The sequence below is a fragment of the Spermophilus citellus genome (assembly GCF_964194105.1).
Source record: "Spermophilus citellus genome assembly, chromosome: 9".
Classification (NCBI taxonomy): Eukaryota; Metazoa; Chordata; class Mammalia; order Rodentia; family Sciuridae; genus Spermophilus; species Spermophilus citellus.
This window is the reverse complement of record NC_138191.1, coordinates 107,703,511-107,718,121: the sequence shown is the minus strand read 5'-3', so window position 1 is coordinate 107,718,121 and position 14,611 is coordinate 107,703,511. Positions and strand designations below refer to the sequence as shown.

General features: G+C 36.6%; 1 protein-coding gene across 4 annotated transcripts in view; it reads right to left on the bottom strand.

Moving 5' to 3' along the window:
- FOXJ3 (forkhead box J3) overlaps window positions 1–14,611 on the bottom strand; it is a 116,987-nt gene that overhangs the window by 7,522 nt on the left and 94,854 nt on the right. For all 4 annotated transcript variants that reach the window (XM_081307521.1, XM_081307519.1, XM_081307522.1 and 1 more), the window contains 6 exons: window positions 14,151–14,279; window positions 11,606–11,780; window positions 8,008–8,424; window positions 3,808–3,909; window positions 3,251–3,442; window positions 1,191–1,298 (listed from right to left, as the gene is read on the bottom strand). In XM_081307521.1, coding sequence (XP_081163647.1) covers window positions 1,191–1,298; window positions 3,251–3,442; window positions 3,808–3,909; window positions 8,008–8,424; window positions 11,606–11,780; window positions 14,151–14,279 — 1,123 coding nt within the window. The remainder of the gene's footprint in view (window positions 1–1,190; window positions 1,299–3,250; window positions 3,443–3,807; window positions 3,910–8,007; window positions 8,425–11,605; window positions 11,781–14,150; window positions 14,280–14,611) is intronic.

The window sequence follows — 14,611 nt, the reverse complement described above, 5'->3', positions numbered from 1 at the left end:
AAAACTTAAAAAAGTCCTTACCATACCTCAGGGACTAATTTATGTGATTTCCACATTACGTTACTTTATGCCTCGTAATAACCCACAGAGCTAGGTAGTGTTCTTAGTACCCTTTTACTGACAGGGAAGCTAAAGTAGGAGGGTTCAGAAGCTTGATCAACATCTCATAACTATTAAGTGGTAAAGGACCAGGATTCAAACCCTGGCAGTCTGGCTCCATAGTCCGAACTAACGTATCACGCCACCTACAAATTACTATGTGAGTGCTAACAAAATATAACATCTTTTCCCTTCATCAAAGCACGTGTCACTTGGTCTCACTCTTTCTTCACTACTGTCTGGCATACAGGTCTCTGTAAGTTTTAAGCCAATCTCCATCCTCCACATTACCTTTTCTTTCCCGCATATAGTTTAAGTAAAGGGTGGTGTGGTATATGAGAATAACAATGGACTCTGAATCAGAAATAACGCCTTGAGTCTTGGTTTGGCCATCTATCAAACTGGGTGGCCTGGGGAAGTTCTCTTTTCTTCTGAGCCCCTATTTCCTCATCTAGGTGATCCTTAAGGATCCTTCCAGCTCTAACAATGTGCTTCAGTCCCCTAGCAAAATATAACTTTCCCTATATTTAGGAACCTAGGAGGAGGAAAAAAGGTTATCAACTAGGAAGTCCTCAACTTACCTCCTCTGTAAGAAGTATCCCTAGCTGAGGGAACTCCACTGGAATGAATGGAGCAGAATCTACAGGAGCTAATCAAAGTAGGTTCCCTAAAGCCCAATAACCTGCCAGTGTCCTATCCTCTCACAACTACTCTGTCCCCAGGCCCCCAACAAAGAATTTACTCCTTTCTGAAGCAGCATCATTGATTGTTGGGACAGCTTAAGCTTTTTAAAGAATTTTACATTTATTTTTATTGGTGCAATATATTGTACATAATAGGACTTATTGTTGCAAATTCATGCATGCACACAATATAACAATACAGTTTCATACCCTAGACCTCTCCTTCTCCTTTTCTCTGGTCCTTTGGTTCTACAGGTCTCCTTTCTATTTATATGAGACCACATACCTTTTTTTTTCCTCTGTAAATGTCAACATATGAGAGAAAACAAACACTTGACTTTCTGCAGCTCAACCTTTTCAAGAGTAAGCGCTGAGCACCAATTGCAACAAACACATATACACACTTACCTGCCATCGTTGTTCCTGGAGTGCTGAGTGCCTGTGGGATATGAGGATAACCAGGGGGTGGCATCACTGAAGGAGGGAGATTTTGCCTAGAGTCTATGTACAAGTTTCCTAATCAGATTAAATAGCAGGAAAAAAAAAAAAAAAACATTTACCATAAATCAAACAAATAAAGCATTAAAATCTTAACAAAATTATGACCTAAAACTAATTGGTAGGGTGAGGAGGGAGAAGGAAGAAAAATCACTCTTTTCTGATAATAAAGCTCTGTAGAAGATGGTACTGGCCTTTTGAACAGCCTTCTAGGCTGGGTGGTGTACACTGGCACTAATTCTGGCGCTGCCACTAATTCTCTGTAAGCTCAGAAGCATCTATTGCTGGTGTCACACACCTCATCAATTCACAAGTGTTTTTATACTTATTACTTTATCTGATCTTCCACTAAGCCCACAAGGAGGGTTATAGGAATAAATAGAAATCTACATAGATAAAAAGCTACTATTCCTTTTCTACAGATGAGCCTTTCTGAAGCTCAGAAAGGCTAACCTGACTGGCTCAAAGACATGAGGTTGACAGGAGCTAAAAGAATCCAGATCTCCTAACTCATGAATTCTTTCAACTATTGCCTAGTTCTCTATTTCTCTGATTTTCTCACCCCAAAGCAGCCTAATCATGTGTGTTTAAGATTAACAAAGTCACTGAGACACACAAAGTAATAGTAAAGATCTGCACAAGATAAAAATGCTACACCAAGCAAAGGTGACTAAAAATGTATTACTCTGAAGTGTGGAAATGTGTGTAACAGATCTTATTCAACTGATATTCCAGAAAAAGTTCTTAATGTATTTTCATGGACAGAAGCCATGGAGTGTAATGGCTCCAAAATGTTAATTACATTGTATTTTGATGCAAAATAAACCAGGAGGGGGAGAAAACATCATGTTTCTCCCCACCCAACTCTAACTCCTAGGGAAGAAGGACAATAAAAATTGGGTCACATTGTGAGGAACACCTGGAATTTTAGAAAGGCTGCTTTCATAAGGGTTTCTAAAGTTTTACACAAATAACCCTAGAACTAGTTTCATTACAGCATTGTTAGAAAAGACAACAATTTTTCCAGAAGAAATTAAAAAGGGAAGACGATCCCCAATCATGCACCCCCAAATTAAGGAAAAGCACACTGACTGGCTGCTCACAAGTTTTCACCTGCCACAAGAAGGTCAGACCTGATCAGGCCCAGGCTTGGCTTAAGATGGCGTCAAAGACCTAACCCAATCCAACCCAACCTTTGACCATACAGATGGGGAAACAGAGCCAGAGAAAAAGAAAGCCAGAACCAGGTATAGAGTCTAAGACATCTAAGTCCTAGTCATGCATTCCAAGATAACATTACTTATAAACTAAAGCTCACAGTTGGAACTGAGCTCTTTAACTGAACATACTGATGATTTAGGAAAAAAAGACAGGAGAAATTTTTTTTTTAAAGTTACAACTCTAGTATTCTTGGAGGGGGAAAAAAATCCTGTCCCTAAGTGCTCATCAGTCAACACATGCATGGCTAATGCACTTTCTAAAGCATGCACCAGGTTGGGGAAGCCACGCTACTAAGAGTAATATGGTCAATCATACATTAACATTTTCCAGACTCTGTCCTACAAAATCTTAGCTCTCTTTTTATACATCCTCAGAGTCTAAGCCACATCCCAAAGACAAAACTGATTTTTTATTGGAGATTAATATCTTTTAATGGCTTTGAAATTCTGACTTTAAAGGCAGAGGGGATGGGAATTAAGAGAGGGTTATAGGAATAAATAGAAATCTACATTAAACATTCTAAACTATTTTTGAAGTTCTGTCATATTTTTATTACTCTTATTTTCACAGAGAAATTTTTATCATTTCTCATTTTTTCTATGGTCCCATTTTAGAGCCTGAACAATGAAAACCTGACATTATGTCTACTCTCCAAGTAAACTTGGAATTTGTTAGCAACATAACAAGTTGCCTAAGAGTGAATTTCATACAAATGAGAGATAAAATCAAGAAGATTCCTAAGCCCATACCTGTTCCAATGTGTTGGGAAGGTTTTGTTTGATGCATGGCACCATGACAAACATTTTGCTGAACATTACTCTGTGAGTGGATAAGGCCAGTTTGTGTAAAGAACTGATTAAGAGAAGAACAGAGATCAGCAAACTGAACCTGATCTAAAGACCAGTTCTTCAGATCTGCCTGTCTCATACTCTCCATCAGACCTACGAGGAAAGCATTTGAAAGATAGTTAGCAGAGTTCTGCAAATACTGGGATGAAAACAGCAAGGTACTATTTTTCTTAGCCCTTAAATTTCCAATGACTCATTTTAAATTTACCCATGCAATGAGGAATGAGAGATTACTCAAAGCACAATTCTTTTAAATATAGTCAAACTTCTTTCAGAACCCATCCATGACCCTCTGCCACATCAATTGGCCAAATATTTTATTATGAATTTTACAAAGTGTTCTTTTTAAGCATACTACTATCTGCAAAAGAAATGCCTTTACGTGAGATGTTTCTACAAGGAAACATAAGCTTCCAGACAAAACAACCATGTATATATAAGAAAGAACCAGTACTTACCTTGGAACTGGGAAAGGTCTACATCTGACCAATTAACACTGCTGGCAATTCGACAGCTTTCTTTTAGCATATCAAGTGTTGCATACCAATCATTAGAAACACCTATAAAGTAATATTGACAATATTGTAATTCTCAAATAATGAGAGTTTTAAGAGTATGTTAAGAGAAGGCAATGAGCTGACCTTATTTCTGACACTGGCTGATCCCTGTCCAGTCTTTTAGAAAGGGAAATGTACCCAGTTTACCAGGTGTTAGGACAATCTGCTCTATGAGATAGGTAGAAAGGGTATAATTTCTCTCCATTTTACAAATGAAAGAAACTGAACCCAGAGAGGTGTTTGAACTTTACAAGGTCCCTATGATGAATCTTGAACACTTGAACACAAGTCTTCTAACTTATAGTTAGGCAGCCTACAAATTGTCATAACACCTTGTAACATCAAACTTGATGCTGTTCTTTTCATTTTTTTTATAGGACCAAGCACAAAAAGTTATGCAAACCAGTACTTTCTTCTAGTTGTTTCATTTTCCTGTCTTGTTATAATCTTAAAAGACATGCTCTTCCTCACCAACTGAGAAAGGCACACGTTCAGAAGCAATACATAGTATAATTTAATGCACTGTTGTCTTAAGAGAGATGGGCCACCTCATATAATAATAGTGGATGCTTCTTAAAAGGCAAACTTAGGAGAGAAAGAAATGCTTTAACATAGTTCTCTGCCAAGGTAGTGAATGAGAAGGCTGAGACTTTTGTAAGAAATGCTAATTAATCCAGGTCAGGACATTTCTAGTTAGAAATGGTATCCTCTGCAGAATGTGACATCATCAGGAGAATTTAAGACTTCATACTCTACAACAAAGTGGGCACTGGGCAGGGACCATGAGGAAAGAATTGCCCTCAATGAGAAGGTGTTAAATAGAGGAAGAAAATCATCCATTCAGGGATAGCTGCTAAGTTACTGTTTTTAGGATTACTTCTGAAAGGATGAAGGTGAGAACTAATAAAAAAGATTGTTTTAAGAAAAAAATCTCACGGAAACTCTTAGTTGATATCAACTTCTGATTACTTAAAAAATTCTTCCAATATGGATTTTTAAAAATAAACAATGAACCAAAGACAACATGACCCACCCTTCCCTCAAGAACCCATAAATTTAGGGAGAAATCTGTTGGAGGAAGAGAATTTAATTAATGCCCCAAACAAGCCACAAACATTCAAGTCTCTCATACTCAGATCCTCTAGTCTAAGAACTTTTCAGATAAGAAAACCAACATTCAAAGGAATTTTATGATTAAAGTCACCTAGGTAATAGATAGCCAAAGTAGTACTAGAATCCAGATCTCTTAATCAGAAGATCAGAGTAGCACAAAGGCCCACTGAAACAATAGTATGCTAGGAACTAGGGCATTCTTGCCATGACTGATTCCACCCTCAAGGAGGAGGGCTCCTTTGATAAATGCTTATTTGATAAGCCATACTAATAGTATAACCTATGCAGAGATAGTAGGGGAGCATACCCTACCCATTCAACTTAGTAAATGTCCACTGATTTTATTCCTTTTAAAATAACCGCTCACAGGCTTCAAAGTCAGGCAGGTCAGGATATAAAAACCACTTATACCACTTAATGGTAAAGTGATATTGAGGAAACTACTTTACTTCTTTTCTTGTACTTTTCCTATCTATAAAATGTGATGATTTGGGAGAATAATGAGATATTGCCTAGTACATAATGAGCACTCAAACCACTTCTATTCCTTTCTTGTTTCCTCCCTATTTAAGACAACCTGCTTAGTCCATTCTTTCAAACAAAAATGAGTCATTCACAGGGATGAATTGTTGTCCCAACTGTAGTAATTATTCCTTCCCACAGTGAAGTCTATTTCTTCCTGGGCAAGCTACTACTGGCTAGTAGACTACCAAAGGCACATCATACATTGTTCTCAGCTCTAACAGTACCTTTTTATTTCCTGGCAATCATTAGACTAAATGAAAAGGCAGGTATGACACAGTACCACAGACTTCTACTGATGCCCAATCTCTACTCATTAGTCAATCCCCATAATCATATTAAGGAAAGGCTTAAATTTCTGAAAAACACACTGGTATTTAAAGGCAGGCAATAGTAACTGACTTGACCCTAAAGAAGTTTAAATGCTGATTTTTATATAATTTTTTTTCTCTAGGTGTATATCTAAAAATAATTTCAAGATGTTTAGAAAATATTCCACTAAAGCAAGAACTATTTGCATTTTGGGAGAGGACTGAACCCAGGGGTGCTCTACCACTGAGCTACACCCTCAACACTTTTTATTTTGAGACAGGGTCTCACTGAGTTGCTGAGACTGGTTTCAAACTTGTGATTCTTCTGCTTCAGACTCCTGGGTCATTGAGATTACAGGCAGGTGCCACTGACCCAGTTCACTATTTTTATTTTATCTTTAGAACATAGAATTACTAACCAGAAAAAGAAAGTCAAATAAAATACTTAAACATCTGTTTTAATTTCTTTACCTTATCTCATAATTCTTGCCAAAACTTATAAGAGACTATATCTAAGCTCATTTTCTTTACAACAGTCCAAGTGCCTAAAACGATGATCAATTTTTAACTGGTGGATAAGAACCAGCACTGTCTAGTATTTAGAAATATTCCTTCTAAGACAAAGATCTCATCAGAAAATATATCCTATGCTTGTATAATTTGATCAAAATGGATTCTACTGTCATGTATATCTAAGAAGAACCAATAAAATAAATTTAAAAAAAAATCTCAGTAGTTGGTAAGAGATCAGCTAAACAAGCTGAGGGAAGGACCTGACACATGTATTTGCTAGAGAGCAAACCCAGGGCCTGTGTGCCTGCTAGGCAAGCAATCTTGACACTGAGCTATCCTTAGGCCCTTTATATTTCTTATGTTGCCTAGGATGGCCTCAAACTTGTAATCCTTTTGCCTCAAAGCCCCCAAACAGCCAGGATTATGGACATGCGCCACCACTGCCTGAAAGGACCTGTACTTTGCATTCACCTTGTAGTCCATTCCATGGCACTCCCTTGGAGTTCCATAGCGCAAAGACTGTCTGGCTTCTGAACAATGTCAGTGAGGTACCTTGCCAGAAACCATCAACACATACCTTTCTTTTTTTCCCTCCAGTACTGGGGATTGAATAGAGGAGTGCTCCTCTATCACTGAGCTGAATTTCCAGCCCTTTTTAAAATTTTTCTTTTGAGCAAGTGTCTTGCTGTATTGCCCATTCTAGCCTTTAACTTGTGATCCTCCTGTCTTAGCCTCCTGAACAGTTGGTATACGCTGCCACACTCAGTTCATGAAGATTTATTTTAAGAGCAACAGATTTGGGGGGACAGGAAATGGGGGCAGGATATAATGTTTTTTTCCTTTACAATCTTTCATCCTGTGAGATCAAATACTTGGCAACAATAAGAGGAGGTATAGGCATGAATAATTGTATGAAAAGTGTCAGTCTAGGCATTTTGTATCTGTATTCTCATGACATTGTACACCACAGAATTTTAGCTTCATTTTTATAGGCAAGCTAATAACAAGACAGAAGTTAAGTAATTTGCCCAAGGGTACAGCCATACTGAGGATTATAACATAGGTCTTTCTGACACAAACCTGTTCTTTTAGAATCACACTGCATCACAAGAGATTAGAAAGACTATTCATCCCACACACTTCTTTTTGGGGGGTACTGAGGGTTGAACCTAGAGGCACTGTACCACTGAGCTATACCTCCAGACCCCCACCATTGTGATCTGGCTAAGTTGCTGATCAAATTTGTGATCCTCCTCTCTCAGCCTCCTGAATCACTAGAATTGCAGGCATGTGCCACTACACCCGGCTTCCATTTTCTTCTCAAAGTCTCATTGGAAGCAGTGGCCAAAAGAATAAGCCTATGAAGGTTACTGAGTTTGGCTATGATACCATAGTATAATTCTTTTGCTGCTGGGATTATAGGCATACCCATTGTGCCTAGGTCCACAGTAAATTCAAACTGGGAAAATCTCCAGGTCAACTTATAGGTTAAACCAGTTGCAACTATAGAATTACAATAAGTAAACACAAAAGGAGACAAGTGAAAGGGGTTTGAAATAAATCCTACACATGAGGCCCAAATAACAAAGAACAGATCTTAATTCACAGTTAGCCATATACATGCCAGTAGATGAAAACTTACCAGAATTACAGGATACCTGTTGTGGGGGTGGGGGTGCCTGATGTGTTAACGTCTGATGCTGATGATTCGGATGGTGCTGTATGTGTTGATGTGGAGAGGGGTGCTGAGGGTGAGTGGACTGGAGCTGGCTGTGTTGCTGTGGGTGTGGTGCCGTGTGTTGGGGACGCTGTGGATGCTGTGTTAAACCATGCGGTCGATGGGGTGTATGTGGAGATGGCTGTGTGTGCATCTGCGGGTGGGACAGTGAGACTTGTGCAACAGAATTACTGCCCGTGGTGTTGAGGCCACTGCCATGACTGTTGGTCAGGTTGCTTTGGTTGCTGTGTGGGTGAGAGCTCACTGTACTGCTAGGAGAGTGCTGATAGGAACACGAAGTATGGGACTGCTGGGAAGATTCAGAAGGGATGCTCATCAAACCTACAAACAGTCAAAGAGAGCAACATCATTCACGGTCAGATTTCAATTGTACTGTACGTCAAAAACAACTGCAAAATTTTTAGAAAGCAAAGCATTCCTGTCTTAGGAAGCAACAGTAGTTCTGTTTAACAAGTGTTTATAGAACATCTCATACACCAAGCTCTGGGATTACTGATAAGAGTAAGAAACAGCATTTCCTGCCCTGAGTAGTGCATGGTTTAGAGAGAGAAAGACATTTAACAAGATTATGACCCACGATTTAAGTACTTAAGCAAAAGTATACAAAGGATTACAATAGCTTAGCTCCTTGTCTATTTAGCTAAGAATGGGCTAGAGATAGAGAGAGAAGTCTTCCTTGGAAACACAGTGTCTGAGTTAAGTCTTCAAAACTGAGTAAATACTGGGGAAAACATGGAAAGGTGTTGAGTCACATTCAGGATGTTTCTCTATGGGTATGAATATCAAGACTTTGAAGATAAGGTGAGAAATAAAGCCTGGTTATTTCATATTTTTTATCTCTGACTACTCCAAAAACATTATACCCTAAGTGGCTGACGTCCCTAAGACTAAGCAAAAGAGCCACCTCCACTCTTCTTCATTATTCTATGGAATATTCTTGAAGTACATGGAGTTAAGGGGCTAAAAAACTGCATACTTTATATTACCAGAAAGTAAAGGATCAAAACTTCTCCACTGTCGTTTACTAACTTCTATGAACCACAATTATCTCACCTCTAAATGGGCACAGTAATAGTACCCACTTAAAAGAGTTGTGAGGATTACATGTCTTGGTGCAAATGCAAGAAGAGCTCAGTAAATGTTAGTTGCTATGAAAATGATTAGGTCAGAAGTGCCTAATGTTAAATAATGCATGTCTGGTTTGAAGTAGTTAGTAAATCTTTCAGCAACATTTGGTTCTACATAACTAGGCTATTTTCATATCCCAAAGGACAGTCCATACAATGTTTTACTGCACCAAATATAAAGCATTCTCTATTGGAGGAAAAAAATTTTTTCACAAGATATTTATCAGCGAATAAAAAGAATCAAAAGTTTTAACAATGATAAAAATTGTTCTCATATTTCTAGTTAATAATAAAACTGTACTTGGGCCCAGTGAAAGCAAAACAAAACCTGACAAGTTAAGGTTTTGATGGTAGAAGAGTTAAAAAATTCTTGGGGTTGGGGGTGTAGATCAATGGCAGAGTGCTCTCCCAGCAGGCATGAGGCTCTGGCTTTGGTTCCCAGGACCAGGAAGGAAAAAAAAAAATTTCTATCTTGGCCTTGGAAAATTGTCATTTATGGGGAACCAAAGGGTTATTACATAGGAAGATGAAATAAAAAATTTATTTCTAATAAAATTCTAACATTCTAAAATTGTGATAAAACTGATAGGCGACCTACATCATATTTTTAATCTCAAATTATTTTTAAATAAAGTAAAACAAAGCAAAATATCTCCCCAGAAACCCAAAGTTGCTTTTTCTGAAGTCAGAGAAGGAAGCTGCTAGATTTCCCCCTCCATCTGCACATTTCTCCTCCTTCACCTTCTAAAACCTTTATAAAAGCCAAGGACTCTGAGGGGAACAATATAAAAACCCCTGACTAGTCCAATCCCCATTTTATAAATGGGGATCCTGAGGTATGGAGAGGTGGAATTATGGTATAACCTGCACTAGAACCCAGAATTCCTAACAATGCTCCTTTCTAAAAATAGTGTGATAAAATGGAACTATGGACTATCACCATTGTTATTTCAAAATCAGTATTTTTCTATTATATTATGAAGGCTGGATATGTTTAGAAAAGTCTTACATTAGTTCTTTTTATACTCTCACAGATAAAACATTTAAGACAAAATTTGAGAAAACATGACTCTTACTTCAAAACTACTGAACAAAAATACAATTGGTATACAAGCTATCATATTCGTCAATTAATGTATAACATTAGTATATAACATTAACTTTTATATCTGACAATAAGCATTAAAAAGTAAACTATAAGGACAAGGACTTTTGTCTGTTTTGTTCATTGTTATCAACAGGTAAACTCTGAGTTGGGGTGCTATGGTTTAAATGTATACTTCATTCAAAATTCATGTTGGAACTCAACCCCCAAGGTGATATACAATATTAGGAGTTAGGGCCTTTAGGAGGTGGTTAGAAATTAGTACTTAAAAGAGCTCAAGGAAACTAGCTAATTCCTTTTTGCCCTTCTCTCTCTTCTGCCATGTGAGAATGCAGTATTCAGCAACATGTGTGAACACAGCTAGAAGGTGCCATCTATGAAGTACAATCCCTCTCCAGATACCAATCTACCTTCATCTTGGATTTTTCAGCCTTCAGAAACTTGTGAAAAATAAATTTCTATTTATAAATTACTCTCTCTTGGGTTATTTTGTTATAGCAACAGGAAAGGAATAAAACATAGGGTATAAATAGTTAACCTGACAATTAACTGGGAAATGCTTCAGTAGTATAGTTCCCAACAATTTCTGACTAATGTTCTATGTGGGAAAAAATACAACATTTTGACCCTACCAAATGACTCTGACTAAAATTAAACCGGTTATTAATGTGACAAGAACACACTATAGCAATAATCTAACATGTGGTGGGAATGCAATACTATATACTACCTTTCAGGATTAAAATCTGATTTTAGTATGTTGTGTAAAATGATTCAGATCTACCACTAGCTAGTATGTTCACTTGTAAGTAGCATTCACAAAATCACAAACTTGGTGCTACTACAGTCCAAGAGATACCCCTTTGTTAATGTCAGTCAGAACAGAAGCAAGGCCCATCCATTCTTGTGGTGCCTCATTCACCAAACACTTCACATTCCAAATATCATTAATTAATCATGACAGTCTTTCCCAGATGGTATAGATACAGTCACAATTTGTCAACTTAGTGCTCCAGGACACTTTAGTAACCAACTAAAGTTGGCATACAAGATGAAATTTATCTGCCATCCCTGTGCCTGACTAAATATACACAGACTAAATACATACAGAGCATAATGACGGCACAAAAGGCAAAAGGAAATTATCTGATCCTGAATGTAATGATAATATCTAAAATTAAGGAACTACAACCACTGTTGTGTGAAAATAATTAAAAGACCATTTCTCCATAAAATTCATGTTACAAAAAAGATATTTGAAAAAACTCACCTTGTTGACTAAGTGACTGCTCAAAAACTGACTTATAAAGGCTCCGAAATGAGGCACTAAGATCTTCAAAATTATATTCTGAGAAAAGCAGTTGCTTGTCTCGTTCTGGAAGGTTGTATTGTGGCTGCTGCTGAGGAGTTAATGATTGAGAGACTGGTTCTGGATGGTTTGTCACCTAAAAAAAAAAAAAAATACATATATATATATATATATATATATATATATATATAAAACTAACTTGGTGGCTTTATATTGCAATTTGTTTGTTACATGACACATTTAACTGAAAACATGAGTGTCAACATACAACACTGAAATCCAAAGAGCTGAAACCTTCCATTTCTGTAGAATTATCTTGATTTCTACAGAAACAATTTGGTATCAAATTCTATTACACTATGAAGCTACTAACATTTCCTTCATTTATACAACTATTTTTTAAGAAAATAAACTCAAATACCATGAGTACTGTGAGCAGATGTGTGGCATTGCCCAAAAAAGCATGGAGCTTTAATATGCCTACCTCTTCATTTCTAAAAGAATTTTTATTTTTAATGAAATTGAAGGTAAATAAGAAATGAAGAAATAAAAAACAAAGGAGGTACTGGGAACTAGCTCAGTGGTAAAGCATGCTGTGAATGTGAATCTTATTTAGGTCAATGGCTCCACGATTGGCACCCTGGTGACCTTATCAGTCACCACGCACACCATATGGGCACTGTACAATGGGAGGACGACTTAAGGAACATGAGATAACAAGCGGTCTTACAAAGCAAATTCTCATTTGCTCTCCTGTCTTGTGTGAGGTGACCATGGGGCAGCTTTGCACCTTTCTCATCTGTCTCCCAGGAAAGGTACAGCTATCTGTTCTTCCACTATCGAGTGACTCAGTACTTTCTGTAGTCTGTCATTTCTATTTACTGGTTTTGTGTGGGATGCAGGGAACTCATACTATGATGATCTGGCTTACATGATGATGACTACATTTTGTATATTGTATATTACTTACACAGATTCATTATATACTTAGAGTAAGTCTTGCATAGACTTCAAACAGTCTGTATAAGTAATAAAACCGCCTCATTCCATGAGGATTCACTATCTTTACAGGTTTAATTTGTAGACCTGGACAAACCCAAGGAGCAGCAGCCACTACACTACCACTCTTCCTTAAGGATTACCTAACCACTTGACATCTTGTTATTAAATGAAAATATATTCAACAATGTCTACCTTTCAATAGGGAAACTTAACCCATTTAAACTGATAGATATAACAGACCTGTTTTGTCACCTAGTTCTATAAATGCTTCTGTAATGTTTTCCTTTTGTTGTATTTTGTGATATTGAACTCTGTATACTTAGATTTCTATTCATCTCAAAGTTTTTTTGTACTTAACAATTTAAAATCATTAAATTTTTGCTTAGTTTGCATCAATGCTCCAAATGTTCTTTTTTCTATCATGACTCCATCAGGACTAAGTCTTTAAATTAATTCATTTTGGGTGGGTACAACACTTGTTATTCCAAATCTACACCCTCAAAACTGTACAGTACTCCATTATCTGCTAACACTTAGGAGAACTGAAGATAAGCCTGATTTGTGTTTCTTTATATGTAACTTATTTCTTCTGTCAGGGTACTTATAGGGATGATTACTTTTCAAATTTTTAAATTTGCCACAATGTATATAAATACAAATTTTTTCCTACTAATTTTTCTTAGAACTCAAGATCTCTTACTGAAAACTGACTTTGTACGACCTTTTTTGGTTTCTTCAGCACGGGCACTTAAGATTCTAGTTTTCCTTATTTATTGTCTTCTTTTACATATTTTTATTCCCTTTTCTGTTTCTTCTGCATTCTGAGAATAATATTTTTCCAAAACACTGAAGATAATTTTGAAGAGTAAATTTTTTCTTTTTTTACATTTAATGTGAACTTTAATTCTGCTGAGTTTTTGTTTCCCTTGCATTATTTTCCTATCTCAAGTCCCTCCTTTTATATATTTCCTATTTACTCATTTTGGAACAGGGAATTATTTGGTGAGATGGAAGTTATACTGATGAACAATGTAGTGTGCAATTCTTAGGCTTTATTCTCTGCCCAACTGTAAGGATAGTAGTAGATGTTTGCAAAGAAATATCAGATAATCCAATGATCATGTAATAGGTAACAAATTAGTACACTGGCATTACTTATACACAGGTTCCTTTATAGCATTGTTTTTCCCCCCCAAAGAAAAATGAGAATATCATCAACTATGATTCACTAAAGTATATTTTTTCCCCACTCTTAATTGCTTTTTGTTTAGGCACAGAACAGATAAAGTGTTTAATACAGCACAACCATCCACATATTTCTTTCTAACTCAGTAAAATACAAGTACCAAATTAAAACATTACCAAGGTAGAGGTCTGCTCTACTTATTAAATTAATAAACTGATTAGTGAAAAAGATGTTTCTTTGTTTGCATTTTAATTAAATTTGGTTTCGTTCAAGCACTAAATGATTATCCAAAAAGAAGCCAACCTCACTAAGACTTACCGGTGTATAACTATGCACACTCCCAACACTGTTCAAATTAACAGATGCCAAACTCTGGTCTGAGAGACTGTTGTTAAGGCTACTGCGTGGGCTATCACTACCATCCTGATCAGTATTGTACAATGTTACCTGGAATGAAAAGAAGAGCATCAACTGAATAAATAGTTCCTACAATAAAAAGTACTTTTACAGCAATTCTACAAAAAACACAATTGAGCAGGCATGTGACAAGAAGACAAAACATCAGTGGTCTTTCCTATTAACCAAATTCCATGCTTCTCATTTTTAACTCCATATTCTTCATGAAATAATTTGCTCAATACTCTTCAACTAAAGGTCATGTCTGTCTAGAAGTACATAAATTCAATTTACCAGGCAAAATTTATTAACAACAAAAAAACCTAATTAATAATTAACAAAAATTATGCCTATAATAAGATTATAGGTTTTTACTATTAAAC